This window comes from Giraffa tippelskirchi, chromosome 2 (genome assembly GCF_054371585.1).
Source record: "Giraffa tippelskirchi isolate mGirTip1 chromosome 2, T2T-mGirTip1v1.2.pri, whole genome shotgun sequence".
Taxonomy (NCBI): Eukaryota; Metazoa; Chordata; class Mammalia; order Artiodactyla; family Giraffidae; genus Giraffa; species Giraffa tippelskirchi.
In genome coordinates this window covers 76,827,091-76,845,760 of record NC_137276.1, presented here as the reverse complement: position 1 = coordinate 76,845,760, position 18,670 = coordinate 76,827,091, and the positions used below count along the sequence as shown (strand labels likewise).

The following is an 18,670-nucleotide window of genomic DNA, read 5'->3' as shown; positions in this document are numbered from 1 at the left end:
CATGGCGAGCCAGATCCCACCGAAGCTCTGGATCCTGACTCATCACTCCACCTCCCAGGCCTCACTCTGTGATTCTGCCCAGGAAGTACTTGAGACCAGGTGACTTGTAAGTTCCCTTCCAACTTTCCAGGACAGAAAAACAATCAGGCTCATGTACTGAGGCTGATGCACGGAAGCTGGCAGTGTGTGTGCTTAAATGGTGTTTGTGGAACTAAACCAAGTGTTCACACAACACAAACAAAGAGTGAAGAATCTCACTGCAGAGGGGTTTGTCAGGTCACATTGAGAGGCCTCTCCAGTCACCCAGAGAGTGTGTAATGCTGAGACCTAGTTACAGCTGGAAGTAGTCATGGGTGGTTCCCACCCATCTTTCCCGCCCTCTGTCTCCCTCACTAGTACTGAGGCCCAACAGAGATGCCGAGCATCAAAGGAGATCTATTTGCACAGCTGGCTTGTTCTCTCTCAGACACCAGACAGGAGAAGGTTTAATGGGACAGGGAAGAAGAGAGGGCCCAATGAAACAGGAGAGAGAAGAGGAAGGTCTCATGGGACAAGCAGACATCCAAGGAAAAGGGAAAATATGAACTGTTGGAATTGAGGACCAGGGGCAGACTGCAAGAAACTGCATGCCAATGGTCATCAGCTATGCCCTGTCCCTACCCTGACCCCTGACCTGAGGACTGCCTGTCACTGTGCCTGTCTCTCAGCACAGGAAGAGCGTGGGGACTTGGCCGCCCTGCATGGGACAGCTCCCGATGACCAGAGAATCCAGACAGGAGAGGCTTTACCCATGAGCGACCTGTGCCACTGTCACATACGTGTCTCTCCAGGGGGAGAAAGGAGGCCTGCAGTCCCATCTGGGCTGAGCCCCACAGAGCTGCCTCTGAGAAGCTCCCACTGCATACGCGAGGGTCACACCACCCACAGCTGCACCAGCACACGTGCAGCTCCCAGGCTCTGGCAGCTCTCAATGTACAAAGAGAGCTGCGCTGGGCTCCAGAGCCTGAGACTGATGTCAGCCCCTTCCTCATGGGGTCCCAGTCTAGTGGAGAGACGGCTAATACACAAACAGACAAATGAAACAATGATGCCAGTTATTACTGTCATAGTTATGGCAATGGGGGGAACCACAGGCCAGGCCTGGGGACAGAGTGAGTAAGCCACTGTTTCACTTTCCAATTCAGCCTGACTCAGTGACCTTTTATGCAGGAACACGCTTTAGCCCTAGAGGAGAATGACAGGCAGTCAACCCCGTCAGGCTGAGTGCTACCTCCATTTGTCTGGTCCTTATGCTCTGGGGCTTTTCTATCAGGCTGTCCCCAGCCCAACCCTCAAGGCCAGCCTGCCAGGGCTTTTCCAGGTTTACATCCAAAGTCTTGCTGAACGAGTCACTAGGATCTCCAGGAAAATTGAACAAAGGCCTATGGATCCTCTGAAGAACGATGACTACCTCTGCTTCCCAGTTCTCCCATTTGGTCACCAAAGAAACCAGAGAGACATCCGTGAAGCCTAGGTGTGGTTTTCTACAAGCTAATTTCTCTCTTTTACACAATGGAAAATATGTGACTTGTTTTAGAAAATACTCTACTCATTTTCTTTCCTCTACAATTACCGGGTCTCACTTTAGTTGGGTTGGAATGGGGAACACCCACACAGGCTGGATGGTGAAACACTATTTTAGGATGCCTTTGTCTACAACTCACCAGTTGAAGAAAAAGGATAGCTTACTTTTAACTTCCATGAAGAGGTTTAGTGACCCTCGCTCATCCCTTTATCTATCCAAGAACTCTACATAGATTGTCTATAGCAAGATCAAACTGGAAATCTGCTCAAAATTGAGGTCACAATGGGGCCCCTGAACATCTCCATTCTACTGAGCACTCTTGTTCCCTGAGCTTCCAGGTTTTCTGTGTATGCTCCCTCACCACACACACACACACACACACACACACACACACACACACACACACGCCACCCTTCCTTTCTATTTGCTCCCTGCCCCTACTTCCCTAGGCCTACTTCAGCTGTAATTCCTTCACAGTCAAATTCCCATCAAATCTTAAACCAGTTCTGATTACCTTTATCCAAACAGGGGCCTCCAATTTCTCTTTTAGCACCTTGCTTTTTTCCCTCCCAACACTCACTATAATACGGAATTTTATTTATTTCTCTGTCTACTGGCTCTTCCCAGCTCCAGAAGGACTGGAAGCATGCCACCATTATGCACTGCTGCAGCCTGTACAATGAACAAAACAAGAGCCAACCATTAGAGAAAGTGCCACTGTAGACTGTCTTTGTTTGCCTGGACCATTTACACAGTACTTGGGAGGCCCTTCTGAGTATCCCATTTCAAGCATCCTCGCTGCCCTGGTTCAGAAATTTTAAAATGCTCACGAACCACTGGGGAGTTTGTTAAAGATGTGTTCTCCCAGGCAGTGACAGACTCAGATTCTGTGGTCTGGAGCAGGGGCGCTTAGATGCAGGAGGTCCAAGGTCCAGACTTTGAGAAACACTGCATTATTCCCTTGGGACCTGACCCACTCTAAATGCTGCCTTGGCTGCCTGTTTAGCTCTAACTGTCCCAGGAACAATATCTTTGTTCCCTCACTGTCCTACGCTACCCAACAGAGATTCAGTATAGGAGAAGAAGCCATCCACTCCAAGCAGTCCTCTGTTGAGAAGAGGATCCAGGTGCTATTCTGATAATAGAAACACATCTTTGTAAAACAAGGACAATCTTGTCACCACACATGATAACCCAAACCAAATTTTTTTCCAGCCAGATGATCTGATTTCAGCTGAGGAAGACGGAGTCCTGTACTTAGTTTCACCTCTTTGTGATATTCTCATCATGTTCACTTTATTAAGTAAACAATAAAAACAAGATGTTTAGGAGAGACCAACACAGTTTTATGAACTCACATTTTAATTCAAAATTCTGAGCTTTTCTAGAGAATAAGACATGAACAACTCATAGACTGGACTTTCGTAGTTTCTTTTTGTAATTTCTAACACAAAGGCACAGGCATTAAGATAGATAGCTGCCCTAACAAGCTTTTTTTTTTTTCCCCAGAACATCAATTATATATCCCTTGGGCTGGAGTCCACAAATCTAGTCCGTGTTGTAGCCCATATGGTTACTTCTCTGTGGCTACTTAAGTTCCAGTCTTTTTTAAGCTCTGAAAAATATTTGGCTTAAAAACTAAATTCAGTATGATGCGTGCACAGTACAGGGACTACTGGGGCTTCTAACCCCAAATCTACCATTTGCTCCTTCTCTGTCTGTGGGAAAACCATCCAATCATTTTGGCCCATAGGCACTTAATTCTTTTGAGACTACTACCTTAACCCCTTAGAAATTACTAAAACTCAATGAATATTAGAAATCAATAACCATCCCACTGTAAATTATAAAATAACTTGCCATAAGAAATAAGTTACCAACCCATGTCTTTAAAGATGGCAGGTCTTTAAAGACACTGGAAACCATTAGCCATTTCCTTAAATACTAGTATTTTGTTAGAAAACAAGAAAATTAAGCTTTTACCTGCCTTAAAATCTGAGTTTTATAGCTGTAGGAAAGCCAACCATATCCTAAAAAGGGAAAAGATACCAATGCTAGCAAGGCCAGAATCTAGGACACTAAGTTGACGTGTGTCCTTCTAAATCCTTGGGAAGCAGAGATAACAGAGTTCACTTTCTGCTGCAGCCCCCACATCCCATAGCAGTTCCAGACCCACAGCTGGGTACACATTTGCTTCTCATAAAAACTGTTGAAAGAACTACTCCTTAGAAAAAATATTCCCAAAGTTAAAGCTTTCAGGCAAAATTTTGGTCTTAAGACGAGCAGAAATATTTTTCTTTAATTTGTCAGGGGCTACTGGGGAGCGCATTATATCATAAAACTTGTCAACTTGATATTTTGCCAAATAGAAATGGGAAAATAGATAGATGTATAGATAGATGGGTATAGATAGATGGATAGATGGACAGACCAATAGACAGATAGATAGATACAGATAGGGATAAACAAACCTCCCTATCATCCCACCACAAGATGAAATTTTTAAGAACAATCTCTAATGAAAGAGGTGTTCATCAGCTTTAGCTTTACACAACACTTACTACATTGTTCTTATATTTCTCCTTTAGCTACAAAGCAAAGAAAGTGCCACACAGGCTGACACCTGGGAGGCATGAATGAGACACAGTCCTTTCCAGTCTTGGGTGAGAGAACAAGAAACTAGCAACATGAAGACGAGTAAATGTAAAAGTGAGAAAGGAGGCAGAGGACAGAGATGCCACGCCAAAGGAAGGAGCAAAGGCCGGCAGGACAAAGCCGCATGGAGTGTGGGCGATGGCGAGGCTGGTAGGTGAAAGGCAAACACAGGTGGGCCAGTGACAGAGAGTCCTGCTACAACTTCTCTGCTCAGCCCAACACCCCTGAAATTTCTCCAACTTAATCCCCAGACAGAGCAGCAGCTGGCATGGCTTCTACCTTTTCTGCCAATGCCACACCAAGGATTCCCCTGAGGGTCATGACTACAAACCTGGTTCCCCTGGAAACCAGAAATCAGACTGGAGAGTTGCCTCTGAATGAGGGAGCAAAATAAACCAGGCATGCAACAGTTCAGAGTTTCTTTGCTGGGCAGTTCATCCCACTGGGAAAGAAAACCAGGGTTCACACCATGACAATGTTGACTGCAGGAAGTCCTTGTTGACACTGACAAGAAAAGTGGCTAAAATTAAATGAATCACAGGGCACCATTCCTGCTGAGGAAGAAATGCTAGTAGGGAAGCAAGGTCACTTCATCTCACCCATGAAACCATACCAGAAAAAAAGCTAAATGGCACCCCGCGGTGGTGTCATACAGGCAGATGACCTTGGATATTAGGCTTCCAGAGACCAATATTATGCATCCTAGCATCCATTTACCCATCTTCTGATCCAAAATGGGAAGATGTGTCCATCTCTAGCCAATCTGCTTATTTCAAACCCCAAGGTCACAGTGATTGGTTCAAGAATGGACTACAGGTCCCAAGTCAGATAAATGAGACTCAAGTATGAGACTTTACAGAGTAGAAAGGACTCTATTTCCATCCCTTATAAGCAAAATTTTAAAGATGATCCCCAAGATTCCTGTACCCTAGTTATGCAATCAAATACTAATTTAGAAGCTATGTTGAAGAGATTTTGCAGATATAATTAAAGTCCTAACTCAAGTGACCAAGGATATAGAGATTGCTTCAGTGGGCCTGATTCAATCAGGGTGAGCCTTTTAAAATTAGAGGGTTTTTTTCAGCTGGTAGAATATAACATCAGAGATCTGGAACACAGAAGGATTTGGTGCTGCTGGCTCAAAGATGTAGAGGCCAAGGTGAGAAGGAATGCAGGCGGTCTCTAGAAGCTGAGAGCTACTCCCAGATACTGACCAGCAAGGAAATGGGGTCTACAGTCCTACAACCTCAAGGAAGTAAATTCAGGCAATGATCTGAATGAGCGTGAATATGGACTCATCTCCAGAACCTCCAGATAAGAATCTATCATTGCCAATGCTGTGATTTCAGTTTTGTGAGACCTTGAGCAGAGTCTATGGCGTCTATCCAAGTTTATTATCTGCACAACTGTGAGCTAATAAAAGAGAGAAGCTGCTAAGCTTTTGGTAATTTGTTACACAGTAACAGCTAATATACACTGGGATTACTAGCTGTAAGAACAACATATCCCCAGAGAGGGGTCAATCTAAAGATAAAGTCAATATAGGAAAGTAGAGTTGAAACGGAATGAGATGCTGTCTACATGGCAAGCCTTTAATCCCTGGATCTAGCCAAGTGTGGAATCTATCCTGAAGCTAAAGTTCCAGGTGTGTGAATCAATAAAATCCTGTTGTTTATGAAAGCCAGCTTGAATTGACTTTCAGTCACAAGGAAAAAAATCCCAGGTACTAGAGGAAGAAAAACTATCACTAAATTCTGATCTAAAGGCCCAACTTTGTAGACTGGGTTTGTATTTCAGCAGAAAAATACAGCTGCCTATTCCTACAGGAAAAAGTACCATTCGGCCAACTGAGGAGTATCAAAGGCCTAAAGAAGCCTCTTGCTAGACTGTTTCCTCAAAATTAAAACAGTTTTGAGGGAGAACCACATCTCAAACAAAACAGTAAGTACCATCTAGAGGTCTAACACAGCTTGATGCCAGAATGTATCTATATGCTAAACACTGGATGGTAATAAAAAGACAAGCAAACCCTCCACATGGAGCCCCACACATAGACACATGCATATACACTCAAAAAGGGACACAATTTGCCTCATTCCATCTCTCACAGGAACCTATGACTAAATTCAATAAGCACTGGGGGGAAAAAAAAGGCAGAACCAGTGAGTGTTAAAACTGAAAGCCTCCTAGAGTTAACCCAATTCAAAACCTGCCTCAATTTCACAAATGAAAAATGACAAGAAGCTGATGTGATGATTTATGGTATGCAGTCTGGGAGTTAGAAAAGTAATATGAGGACCCAATAGGGCAAGTTTTCTCAGGGAAGAGAAGATCCATTAGTTTTCCTCATATATTGTTATTTTTTATTAATTGAAACTGAAGCCAGTAATGGGAACTACTAGGATGTGGAGAGGTACAACAGTATTTTTTCTCATTTTATCCTTCAAGCAACTTTTGGAACTATTGACTGCTTAATGATTATACGGACAAGGGTAAATAAAAACCAAGGATTATGGTGAATTAGACTTTGACAGATCTCAAGTTGAGAATATTTTCCAATCAAGATACAGGACACCACAACAAATAAAACCTTCTTATGTATTATAGAGGCAGATATTTTCCAACCAGGATCCAGGGGACCCCAACAAATAAAATCTCCAGATGTCGTACAGAGGGAGAGACAGAAAGCTCAGGTCAATGCCAGATTGGACACAATTAGTTTTCCAGAAACCAACTCCTATAGTATAGTCCCAGAGACACCAAAGCTCATGGAGTGGAGAGGCAAATTCTATTGAGAGACCCATGGTCAAAAATTGGGAGCTTGAGGTTGGCAGAAGAAACGTGAGGCTGGCAGGAATTACATGTATACTCATCCCAGTGGAAATGAGAAGTGAGTTTTTCAGTTCACTGGGAAGCTATCAGGAATACACATACAGATGGATGCTCATAGGTAGCTACTTGACATGTATTACCTTACTGTACAGAGGAGAGCTTGGGTCAACTACCAGCTCTGGAATCAAATACAGTGGAGCCTCATCTGAACAAGTGGAATTAAGAAGATTAAGAAGTAGTAATGAAATACCAGATGTGAACTTTGTAGAAAATATTAAGCACGTATGTAACACCTTAAAATTGTTATAACCAACAATTACAACATTAGGGTCCACAGAAACATCTGGAAAATATTTGTGGACTATGCTTCTTACAAAGATCAAGAAACTCATTTTGGGGGGACTTCCCTGGTGGTCCAGTGGTTGAGACTTTGCCTTTCAATGCAAGAGGGCACAGGTTCGACCCCTGGTCCCACATGCCTTGCAACTGAAAAATCAAAACATAAAACAGAAGCAGCATTGTAACAAATTTGAGAAAGACTTAAGAAAAGAAACTTGTTTCTTTAGACTTACAAGTTGGAATGGAAGAGAGTAGACATGGAACTAGTGAGTTCTTTTAAAGAATTAGAAGGCTGTGTTTTGGAGGGGGTGGTATATAACAAAAGGGACAAAGAGCAATGAAGATAGTTAACACAACAAAACATTCTTCCTTACACTTGCACTTACAGATGGAAGGAATACGCCTATAAAATATTAAATGTACAAAGAGACTGAAAAAATAGTCCTTTTAAAAAATTACAACTAGTAGCAACTGATCATGAGTCAAAAACGAGAAACCACCATACAGCAAGGAGAACGAAAGTTCAAACTATGTACCAAACATATATGAATCTTATACATACTACTGAGTAAATGAAACCAGACACAAAAGAGTACATACAGTCCGTTTATATAAAGTTAAAAACAAACAAACAAAAAAAGACAAAACAAATCTACTTAAGTCCAAAGAATAGTTATCCTTCTAGGGGAAGAGTGATTGGAAAGAATTAAATAAAGGGGCCTGGGATGCTAACAATGCTCTGTTTCTTGACTCTGGTTGCACACTTTGTGAGTATTCATCCAGCTGTACACTTACAATATGTACACTTTTCTGTATGTATTTTCTATTTGCATTAAAAATACTAAAGTAGTATTTCCCACCTGTATTCCATAAGACTATGTTGCCGAAAGAAATATTATAATGGGGTTCTTCCATAAAAGAGTTTGGCAGTCTCTAAAATTAGGAGAAGCTAGGGAAGATCAAGTTTAACACATTCCCACTCTTGAGGCTGTCTCCATCAGGGAGTTTTAATGAGCCAGTTCTCCTGGCATGGCTTTGGACCACGAGCTGCTTCTGTTCAAGTTTCATCAGTGTGCGTTCCTCGGGTTTCCTTCAGCCCCTAAATCATAGTTACAACATGATCTGCACATACGATTTACTCCCTTACTGGAATAATTCCACTTGAGCACACACTGTTATAAAGTATGGATCAGCAGCACCAGCTTTCTTATGCAAGAGCCCACATTTACAATATGGCGCTGACTGCTCTTTCGAAGGCCTGCCTTCATTCAGCACTCTTGTACCCATGTAATCTCAGGGCAGCGAACTGGCAAATTTCATGTAATGTGCAAATACAATATAGTGAAGGAATACAGAAAAGCAGATTTTCATATAGAGTTTTGTGCAATTGTGATTTGAGAACTGCTCAAGTAATCTTAGAATTCTCATGCGGCTCCAGCTCATAAACCAGAGTTTTTCCTGTAAACTTGAAACGTATCACAAGTTGACTCTTACAATCACTTCATCTTTCTATTCACTTATGTCAAGACAAATAGGTGCTTCATTACAACTAGCATTTTGCTTATTTTCCAGTGGGGCAAACAGCTGTGTTCATTAATTCAAGCTCTTGCCTCTTCTCTCGCAAACTTTATTTTCACTCTTCTTACCACAAGTGAGATTGCGGAATCTGAAGCCTGTCACTATGCACAAAAGAATAATAAGCAGGGATCTGTGTTATCCTTAGGACACTGTCCACAACTTCAATAATTTATTTAACTGGGTTTAATTAGGAACCCAGTTCACCTTTCAGTTCAGTTCAGTTCAGTCGCTCAGTCGTGTCTGACTCTTTGCGACCTCATGAATTGCAGCACGCCAGGACTGCCTGTCAATCACCAACTCCCGGAGTCCATTCAAACCCATGTCCATTGAGTCAGTGATGCCATCCAACCATCTCATCCTCTGACGTCCCCTTCTCCTACTGCCCCCAATCCCACCCAGCATTAGGGTCTTTTCCAAAGAGTCAACTCTTTGCATGAGGTGGCCAAAGTATTGGAGTTTCAGCTTCAACATCAGTCCTTTCAATGAACACCCAGGATTGATCTCCTTGAGGATGGATTGATTGGACCTCCTTGCAGTCCAAGGGACTCTCAAGAGTCTTCTCCAATACCACAGTTCAAAAGCATCAATTCTGCAGCGATCAGCTTTCTTCACCGTCCAACTCTCACATCCATACATGACCACTGGGAAAACATAGCCTTGACTAGACGGACTTTTGTTGGCAAAGTAATGTCTCTGCTTTTAAATATGCTATCTAGGTTGGCCAAACCTTTCTTCCAAGGAGTAAGCGCCTTTTAATTTCATTGCTGCAATCACCATCAGCAGTGATTTTGGAGCCCAAAAAAATAAAGTCGGACACTATTTCCATTGTTTCCCCATCTATTTCCCATGAAGTGATGGGACCAGATGCCATGATCTTAGTTTTCTGAATGTCGAGCTTTAAGCCAACTTTTTCACTCTCCTCTTTCCCTTTCATCAAGAGGCTCTTTAGTTCTTCTTCACTTTCTGCCATTAGGGTGGTGTCATCTGCATATCTGAGGTTATTGATATTTCTCCCGGCAATCTTGATTCTAGCTTGTGCTTCTTCCAGCCCAGCATTTCTCATGATGTACTCTGCATATAAGTTAAATAAGCAGGGTGACAATATACAGCCTTGACGTACTCCTTTTCCTATTTGGAACCAGTCTGTTGGTCCATGTCCAGTTCTAACTGTTGCTTCCTGACCTGCATATAGGTTTCTCAAGAGACAGGTCAGATGGTCTGGTATTCCCATCTCTTTCAGAATTTTCCATAGTTTATTGTGATCCACACAGTCAAAGGCTTTGGCATAGTCAATAAATCAGAAATAGATGTTTTTCTGGAACTCTCTTGCTTTTTTGATGATCCAGCAATTATTGGCAATTTGATCTCTGGTTCCTCTGCCTTCTCTAAAACCAGCTTGAACATCTGGAAGTTCACAGTTCACGTATTGCTGAAGCCTGGCTTGGAGAATTTTGGGCATTACTTTACTAGTGTGTGAGATGAGTGTAATTGTGCGGTAGTTCGAGCATTCTTCGGCATTGCCTTTCTTTGGGATTGGAATGAAAACTGAACTTTTCCAGTCCGGTGGCCACAGCTGAGTTTTCCAAATTTGCTGGCATATTGAGTGCAGCATTTTCACAGCATCACCTTTGAGGATTTGAAATAGCTCAACTGGAATTCCATCACCTCCACTAGCTTTGTTTGTAGTGATGCTTTCTAAGGCCCACTTGACTTCACATTCCAGGATGTCTGGCTCTAGGTGAGTGATCACACCATTGTGATTATCTGGGTCGTGAAGATCTTTTTTGTACAGTTCTTCTGTGTATTCTTACCACCTCTTCTTAATATCTTCTGCTTCTGTTAGGTCCATACCATTTCTGTCCTTTATCGAGCCTATCTTTGCATGAAATGTTCCTTTGGTATCTCTAATTTTCTTGAAGAGATCTCTAGTCTTGCCCAATCTGTTGTTTTCCTCTATTTCTTTGCATTGATCGCTGAGGAAGGCTTTCTTATCTCTCCTTGCTATTCTCTGGAACTCTGCATTCAGATGGAAATATCTTTCCTTTTCTCCTTTGCTTTTCGCTTCTCTTCTCTTCCCAGCTATCTGTAAGGCCTCCTCAGACAGCCATTTTGCTGTTTTGCATTTCTTTTCCATGGGGATGGTCTTGATCCCTGTCTCCTGTACAATGTCACGAACCTCTGTCCATAGTTCATCAGGCACTCTATCAAATCTAGTCCCTTAAATCTATCTGTCACTTCTACTGTATACTCATAAGGGATTTGATCTAGGTCATACCTGAATTCATTTATGCCAGGGTCTACAGTTTAAAAAAAAATAGAATCACCTAAGTTCAACTGTCTCTTTTTTGGAGGCAGAGGAGAGATGGCACCAAATGACAAACAAACAATTTGCCTAAAGCCCATCATTTCTCTTCCTGGCTTATGAACATCAAGTCTCTACATTCTTTTTTGACATGATCCTAATCAGATATAACACCCACTGCTCCTAATTATACAATAGGACAAGAGAAATTAGAGTATTCCAAATCAATGACTAAAGTGAAGGCATTCATTAAAAAAGGGACCCTAATTATATTATAGCGATTTCCAATAGAATTAAATTACATATTTCAAGGAAAATCTAGAACAAACATTAACATTGTGATGTCCAGTTCAGTGGGAAACCACCAGAATTGGAAAATATGGCCTCAATGTCTCAAAGCTTATTAGAAGACCATTTTGCAACACTAAGCTGTATCATGCTCCAAGGAAAAATAGAAAACAAGATCATATTTGAGACTGAAAAAGGCATTAGAAAAAGCAGGTGGGGGAGATAAAATAAAATTAAGAGAAAATTTTATAAATGTTAATTCTCACAGCCATAGTACAATCCTGAAGCAAAACTGAAAAAAGTGTACTGAAACGACTGCTGGACTAGGTTTTGGTCCAAGACACAGAGATTAGTCTTGCAAATAATATTTTAAATGTATTTGCTCCAGAGCAAGGGGAAACAATACCCAAAGAACTGCAAGAAAAATAAGTTTACTTAAGAGCAGTTCAGTTTAGTTCAATTCAGTTGCTCAGTCGTGTCCGACTCTTTGTGACCCCACGAATCGCAGCACACCAGGCCTCCCTGTCCATCACCAACTCCCAGAGTCCACCCAAACCCATGTCCATCAAGTCGGTGATGTCATCCAACCATCTTGTCCTCTGTCATCCCCTTCTCCTCCTGCCCCCAATCCTTCCCAGCATTTAGGGTCTTTTCCAATGAGTCAACTCTTTGCATGAGGTGGCCAAAGTATTGGAGTTTCAGCTTCAACATCAGTCCTTCCAATGAACACCCAGGACTGATCTCCTTTAGGATGGACTGGTTGGATCTCCTTGCAATCCAAGGGACTCTCAAGACTCTTCTCCAACACCACAGTTCAAAAGCATCAATTCTTCAGCACTCAGCTTTCTTCACCATACAACTCTCACATCCATACATGACCACTGGGAAAACATAGCCTTGACTAGATGGACCTTTGTTGGCTGCTTTTAAATATGCTCTCTAGGTTGGTCATAACCTTCCTTCCAAGGAGTAAGTGTCTTTTAATTTCATGGCTGCAATCACCATCAGCAGTGATTTTGGAGCCCCAAAAAATAAAGTTGGACACTGTTTCCACTGTTTCCCCATCTATTTCCCATGAAGTGATGGGACCAGATGCCATGATCTTAGTTTTCTGAATGTTGAGCTTTAAGCCAACTTTTTCATTCTCCTCTTTCCCTTTCATCAAGAGGCTCTTTAGTTCTTCTTCACTTTCTTCCATAAGGGTGGTGTCATCTGCATATCTGAGGTTATTGGTATTTCTCCTGGCAATCTTGATTCTAGCTTGTGCTTCTTCCAGCCCAGCGTTTCTCATGACGTACTCTGCATATAAGTTAAATAAGCAGGGTGACAATATACAGCCTTGACGTACTCCTTTTCCTATTTGGAACTAGTCTGTTGGTCCATGTCCAGTTCTAACTGTTGTTTCCTGACCTGCATATAGGTTTCTCAAGAGACAGGTCAGATGGTCTGGTATTCCCATCTCTTTCAGAATTTTCCACAGTTTATTGTGATCCACACAGTCAAAGGCTTTGGCATAGTCAATAAATCAGAAATAGATGTTTTTCTGGAACTCTCTAGTTTTTTCGATGATCCACCGGATGTTGGCAATTTGATCTCTGGTACCTCTGCCTTGTCTAAAACCAGCTTGAACATCTGGAAGTTCACGGATCATGTATTGCCAAAGTCTTGCTTGGAGAATTTTGAGCATTACTTTACTAGTGTGTGAGATGAGTGCAATTGTGCAGTAGTTCGAGCATTCTTTGGCATTGCCTTTCTTTGGGATTGGAATGAAAACTGAACTTTTCCAGTCCTATGGCCACTGCTGAGTTTTCCAGATTTGCTGGCATATTGAGTGCAGTACTTTCACAGCATCGTCTTTGAGGATTTGAATAGCTCAACTGGAATTCCATCACCTCCACTAGCTTTGTTTGTAGTGATGCTTTCTAAGGCCCACTTGACTTCACATTCCAGGATGTCTGGCTCTAAGTGAGTGATCACACCATCGTGATCACTTAAGAGCAAGAACATTTAAAGTTTTAACCAGGATAAATTTCTGGTACTAGGAAAAAGAATAATACATTTGATGATTGGCTAATCCACATTCATACAAACCACAATGAGTGCACCTACCTCATGGAAGTCCTGCTGAGTTTCATCCTTTGGCCAAATGGCAGCCTTCTGTTCTGTTCTGTAAGATACAAAGAAAAAGTATTGCCATTTAAAAGAAACATTTCAACAATGCACATTTGTTGCAGATTTGGCCACATCCCTGTTAAAAACCCTCAGTGGTGTCCCACTGCCTGAAGAACAAAATCCAGATTCCTTATAATGGTCTGTAACACATGACAATGTTTGAACTCGGCCAGTTTTTCTGTCCCACCTCCTGCCACACTCACCTTGTCCCCTAACCTCCAGCCTCTCTGGCCTTTTGTTTCTTGAACACACAGTGCTGGTTCCTTGTTCAAATCTTCACACTTGGCTTTCCCCCTAGATTTTCACAAAGCTGACTCTGCCTAGCATGGATCATCAGCTCAGCTCCGGTGTCACCTCCCAATAAGTCCTTCCTGATCTCTCTAACCAAACTATCCCTCCCCTTCAGTCTTTAACGCACTGCCTTTAGATTTTCTTCATAGCGCTTCTCACTACCTAAAGTTATGCTGCTTATTTGCATTTCCACATTAAAATGTAAGCTCCAAGAAATCAGTGACTCTGTCCATTTTATACGCTGCTGAATCCTCCAAACCCAGTGCAAATGGAGTATTTTTATGATCAAATGTGATCTGATAAAGTTGTTACAGAAAGATACCATTTGTTCATTGAAGACAGTTTTTGGAAATTCCACTCTATCACTTACCCAACAAAATAAATGCTATAGCAATTGCTGTGTAACACAGTAAAGCTAGGTTTTGCACTTCAGTTTCCAATTGAAGAAAAAAGACTTTAAGGTAAATCTACTCCAAATAAATTTTTTAAAGTTTAAAAACAAACAAACAACAACAACAAAAAAAACAAAACCCCACTACTGGCATACGCTTAGCTCCAAAACATGATTCAAGTGCTATGGTCCAATGGCATCTATTACGTAACATTCAAGATTTTCTGCAGCAGTTTGCATGCTATTATATAACAAATATATTAAATTATAGTTATTATCCTTATTAAAAGGCCTGCTATCTTAAGGAATAAAAGCTGTAGTTAGTGTTAAGTCATTTACAAAAAGATTTATTTGGGGACAGAATTATTTACAATTACTATTCTGCTTTGGTTTGAGTTCTGAAAAAAGCATATATGTCCTCTGAATGGTCATCTAGATGAATGATTTCTAAAAGTAATGATGCACATTTAGAAATGCCACAAGTCTAACGTCTTCAAAATATTCTTAAGAATGAAAATTTCTTTTACTCCATGAGTGTTGCTAACTGTGCAAACAATTTACTTCTAATGAGAAAAGGAAGGAGATGGTAAAACAGAACTTGATGGTCACACTGATGTTGACCATGTCTGCACAAATATCCCTCCTGGGTATGAGACAAGATTAAGGGTCCTAGCCATGAGTCCATGGAGAGATGGACCAGGTGAGACAAGAAAGTGAGTAAGAAAGCACTGGCACACCAATCCTCTGCCCATCAATTCCCTGAGACACAAACAGTTACTCCAAGGCTTCAGAAAATACACAGTAGCTTTTTCCTGCAAAATGGGAGAGATCCTCTTGGGGATAGGCATGAAGCTGGCCTATCCAAGAACATCTAAAATTCTGAATGGCTCATAACCTCTCTGTAACCTAAAGTGGTTCTCAAATTGTGTTTCTATGGAGTTATGGTAGCACCAGAAAAAAATGGAAGAGTTGTGTTCTCTAACAGAAGGAGTATTTATCAGTTCTCAACCATAAATCTCTGTTATGATGCCAGCAGATGGAGGAAAAAAAAAATACATGGTAGCAAACATTAATGGAAGAAAGCAGAAATAAGAATTGGTTTAAAATATATAATATATATTATTGAGATGCAGAGAACAGCTACATGTAATACATTCTCATAACCTCCACGAAAACTACTTGTCATCTCCAGATAAACCCAAGATTAAGTTTGAGAACTCTGATCTAAACATCAAAGATACTTTAATAGTCATCTGAATGTCTCTTGTGTGACTTGGACAGTGTTCTGGAAATAAGAATCAATGAGCAGCCCTCTAGGCCTTTAGGAAACTTAGAGTCTAGTGAATTCTGAAGCAGAGAATAAAACTAATTAGCACCCAGCCTTGAGGCTTTCATAAATCAAGAAATGAGGACATGGGAGCTGATAATAGAATGGTGGAGAGCAAATGGGGAGGTAGAAACAGATGAAAGAAACATTTTCAAGGAGAACACCACCAAGAGGTTTTGGATGTATATTGAAAGTGTTGAGTGAAAGAGATGGGGTAATGAAAATCATTTCAAAGTTTCAAGCCTGTGGAACAAGAAACATGACAGATGGTTTTTTAATGGAGATAGAAAAATAGGTCATTTTGAAGGGGAGAGCGGGTAGCTTGCATGAAGAAAGGCAATTCGTGAATTTTTATTTAGATATTTGAAGCTTGAAGCAAGGATGAAATAGGGAAGTGAAAATACCTGAGCAGGGCTCACCCAGCACAGGGCACTTGACAGTGTGTTCTGGAGAGTGAGGGCAATGGTAACAGTGATGCACGGTGGTCCCAGACTGTGCATCAGCTTTTCACGGTGTGGCCAGAGCCTAGCACACTGCCTGGCACATGGCACACACTCACTATATGCCTTTTGGATGGATGAAGTGAGAAAGAAACAGAAAGATCCAGACCCGAGCATGACTTCCGGATCTACCACTTAAACTTGGTGTGGGTACTCATGGGCAAGATATTAACCTTGCTCACTCTCAGTTTACTCATCTGTCAAGTGAAGATGCCATCAGGTTTGTCACAGGATAATTCAGGATGTGAAGGACAGTTCAGGAAAAATGTTTATAGCAACTGGTAGGTGTATTAAAAGTAACACATGAACTCTTTAATCAAATGTAAAAAACAGAACAGAATTATAAATGATAATAATGAAATGGCATAATTAAAAATAATAATTGAAGCTTTGTGAGTAAATAAGCTGAAAGAGATAAAAGCTGAGTCATACTTATTCAGGGCCACTGGGCAGTTATCTGGCAGCTAGGGCACAGAAGGAAGAACCATGAAGAAAATACAGATGCATCACTAAGGAGATAAGACGCCAACAAAGACAGCAATTTAAACAGTGAAGAAAAAAGTGGATACAAGAAAAAAGAGTATTAATACGAGTCTAACATGAATATTACTCTTTTAAAAGAAGAATTAAAAAGAATGAAATAATGTCATTTGCAGTAACGTGGATGGACCTAGAGATTGGTAAAGTAAGTCAAAAAGACAAATACAATATGATAACTCTTTATGTGGAATTTAAAGTATGAGAGAAATGAACACATCTACAAAACAGAATAAACATCATAGATATAGAGAAAAGACTTGTAGTTGTCAGGGGTGTGGGTGGGGAGAGAGAGATTAGAAATTTGGGATTAGTAGATGCAAACTAACATATATAGGATGGATAAACAACAAGGTTCTACTGTTTAACGTGGGGAACTGTATTCAATAACCTGTGATAAACCACAAGGGAAAAGAATATAAAAAAGAATGTTTCTATATGTGTATCCGACTCAATATGCTATACAGCATAGTCCATACTGGTCATAGCAAACATCCTCTTCCAAAAACACAAGAGATGACTCTACCAGATGGTCAATACCATTCAGATTGATTATATTCTTTTCAGCCAAAGATGGAGAAGCTCTATACAGTCAGCAAAAACAAGACCAGGAGCGGACTGTGGCTCAGATCATGAACTCCTTATTGCCAAATTCAGACTTAAATTGAAGAAAGTAGGGAAAAGCACTAGACCATTCAGGTATGACCTAAATCAAGTCCCTTACGATTATAGAGTGGAAGTGACAAATAGATTCAAGGGATTAGATCTGATAGAGGGCCTACAGAACTATGGATGGAGGTTCGTAACATTGAACAGGAGACAATGATCAAAACCATCCCCAAGAAAAAGAAATGCAAAAAAGGCAAAATGATTCTCTGAGGAGGCCTTACAAATAGCTGAGAAAAGAAGAGAAGTGAAAGGCAAAGGAGAAAAGGAAAGATATATCCAGCTGAATGCAGAGTTCCAAAGAATAGCAAGGAGAAAAGAAAGCCTTCTTAAGTGAACAATGCAAAAAAAATAGAGGAAAACAATAGAATGGGAAAGACTAGAGATCTCTTCAAGAAAATTAGAGATATCAAGGGAACATTTCATGCAAAGATGGGCACGATAAAGGATATAAATGGTACGGACCTAACAGAAGCAGAAGATGTTAAGAAGAGGTGGCAAGAATACACAGAACTATACAAAAAAGATCTTAACGACTTGGATAACCACAACGGTGTGATCACTCACCTATATCAGACATCTTTGAATGTGAAGTCAAGTGGGCCTTAGGAAGCATTATTATGAACAAAGCTAGTGGAAGTGATGGAATTACAGTTGAACTATTTCAAATCTTAAAAGATAATGCTATGAAAGTGTTGCACTCAATATGCCAGCAAATGTGGAAAACTCAGCAGTGGCCACAGGACTGGTAAAGGTCAGTTTTCATTCCAATCCCAAAGAGGGGCAATGCCAAAGAATGTTCAAACTATTGCACAATTATATTCATCTCACACACTAGCAAAGTAATGCTCAAAATTCTCCAAGCTAGGCTTAAACAGTATGTGAACCAAGAAATTCCAGATGTACAAGCTGGATTTAGAAAAATAGAGGAACCAGAGATCAAATTGCCAACATCCGCAGAGTCATAGAAAAAGCAAGAGAATTCCAGAACAACACCTACTTCTGCTTCATTGACTAAGCTAAAGCCTTTGACTGTGTGGGTCACACCAAAGTGTGGAAAATTCTTAAAGAGATGGGAATACCAAACCACCTGACCTATCTCCCGAGAAACCTGCATGCAGGTCAAGAAGCAACAATTAGAACCAGACATGGAACAATGGACTGGTTCAAGATTGGGAAAGGAGTACATCAAGGCTGTATATTGTCACCCGGCTTATTTAACTTATAT

At 41.0% G+C, this 18,670-nt stretch overlaps 1 protein-coding gene across 10 annotated transcripts in view; it reads right to left on the bottom strand.

The window, feature by feature from the left end:
- Positions 1 to 18,670, bottom strand: part of FAM13C (family with sequence similarity 13 member C) — a 151,433-nt gene that overhangs the window by 54,616 nt on the left and 78,147 nt on the right. For all 10 annotated transcript variants that reach the window (XM_081569119.1, XM_081569123.1, XM_081569118.1 and 7 more), the window contains one exon: positions 13,668 to 13,725. In XM_081569119.1, the coding sequence (XP_081425245.1) occupies positions 13,668 to 13,725 (58 nt within the window). The remainder of the gene's footprint in view (positions 1 to 13,667; positions 13,726 to 18,670) is intronic.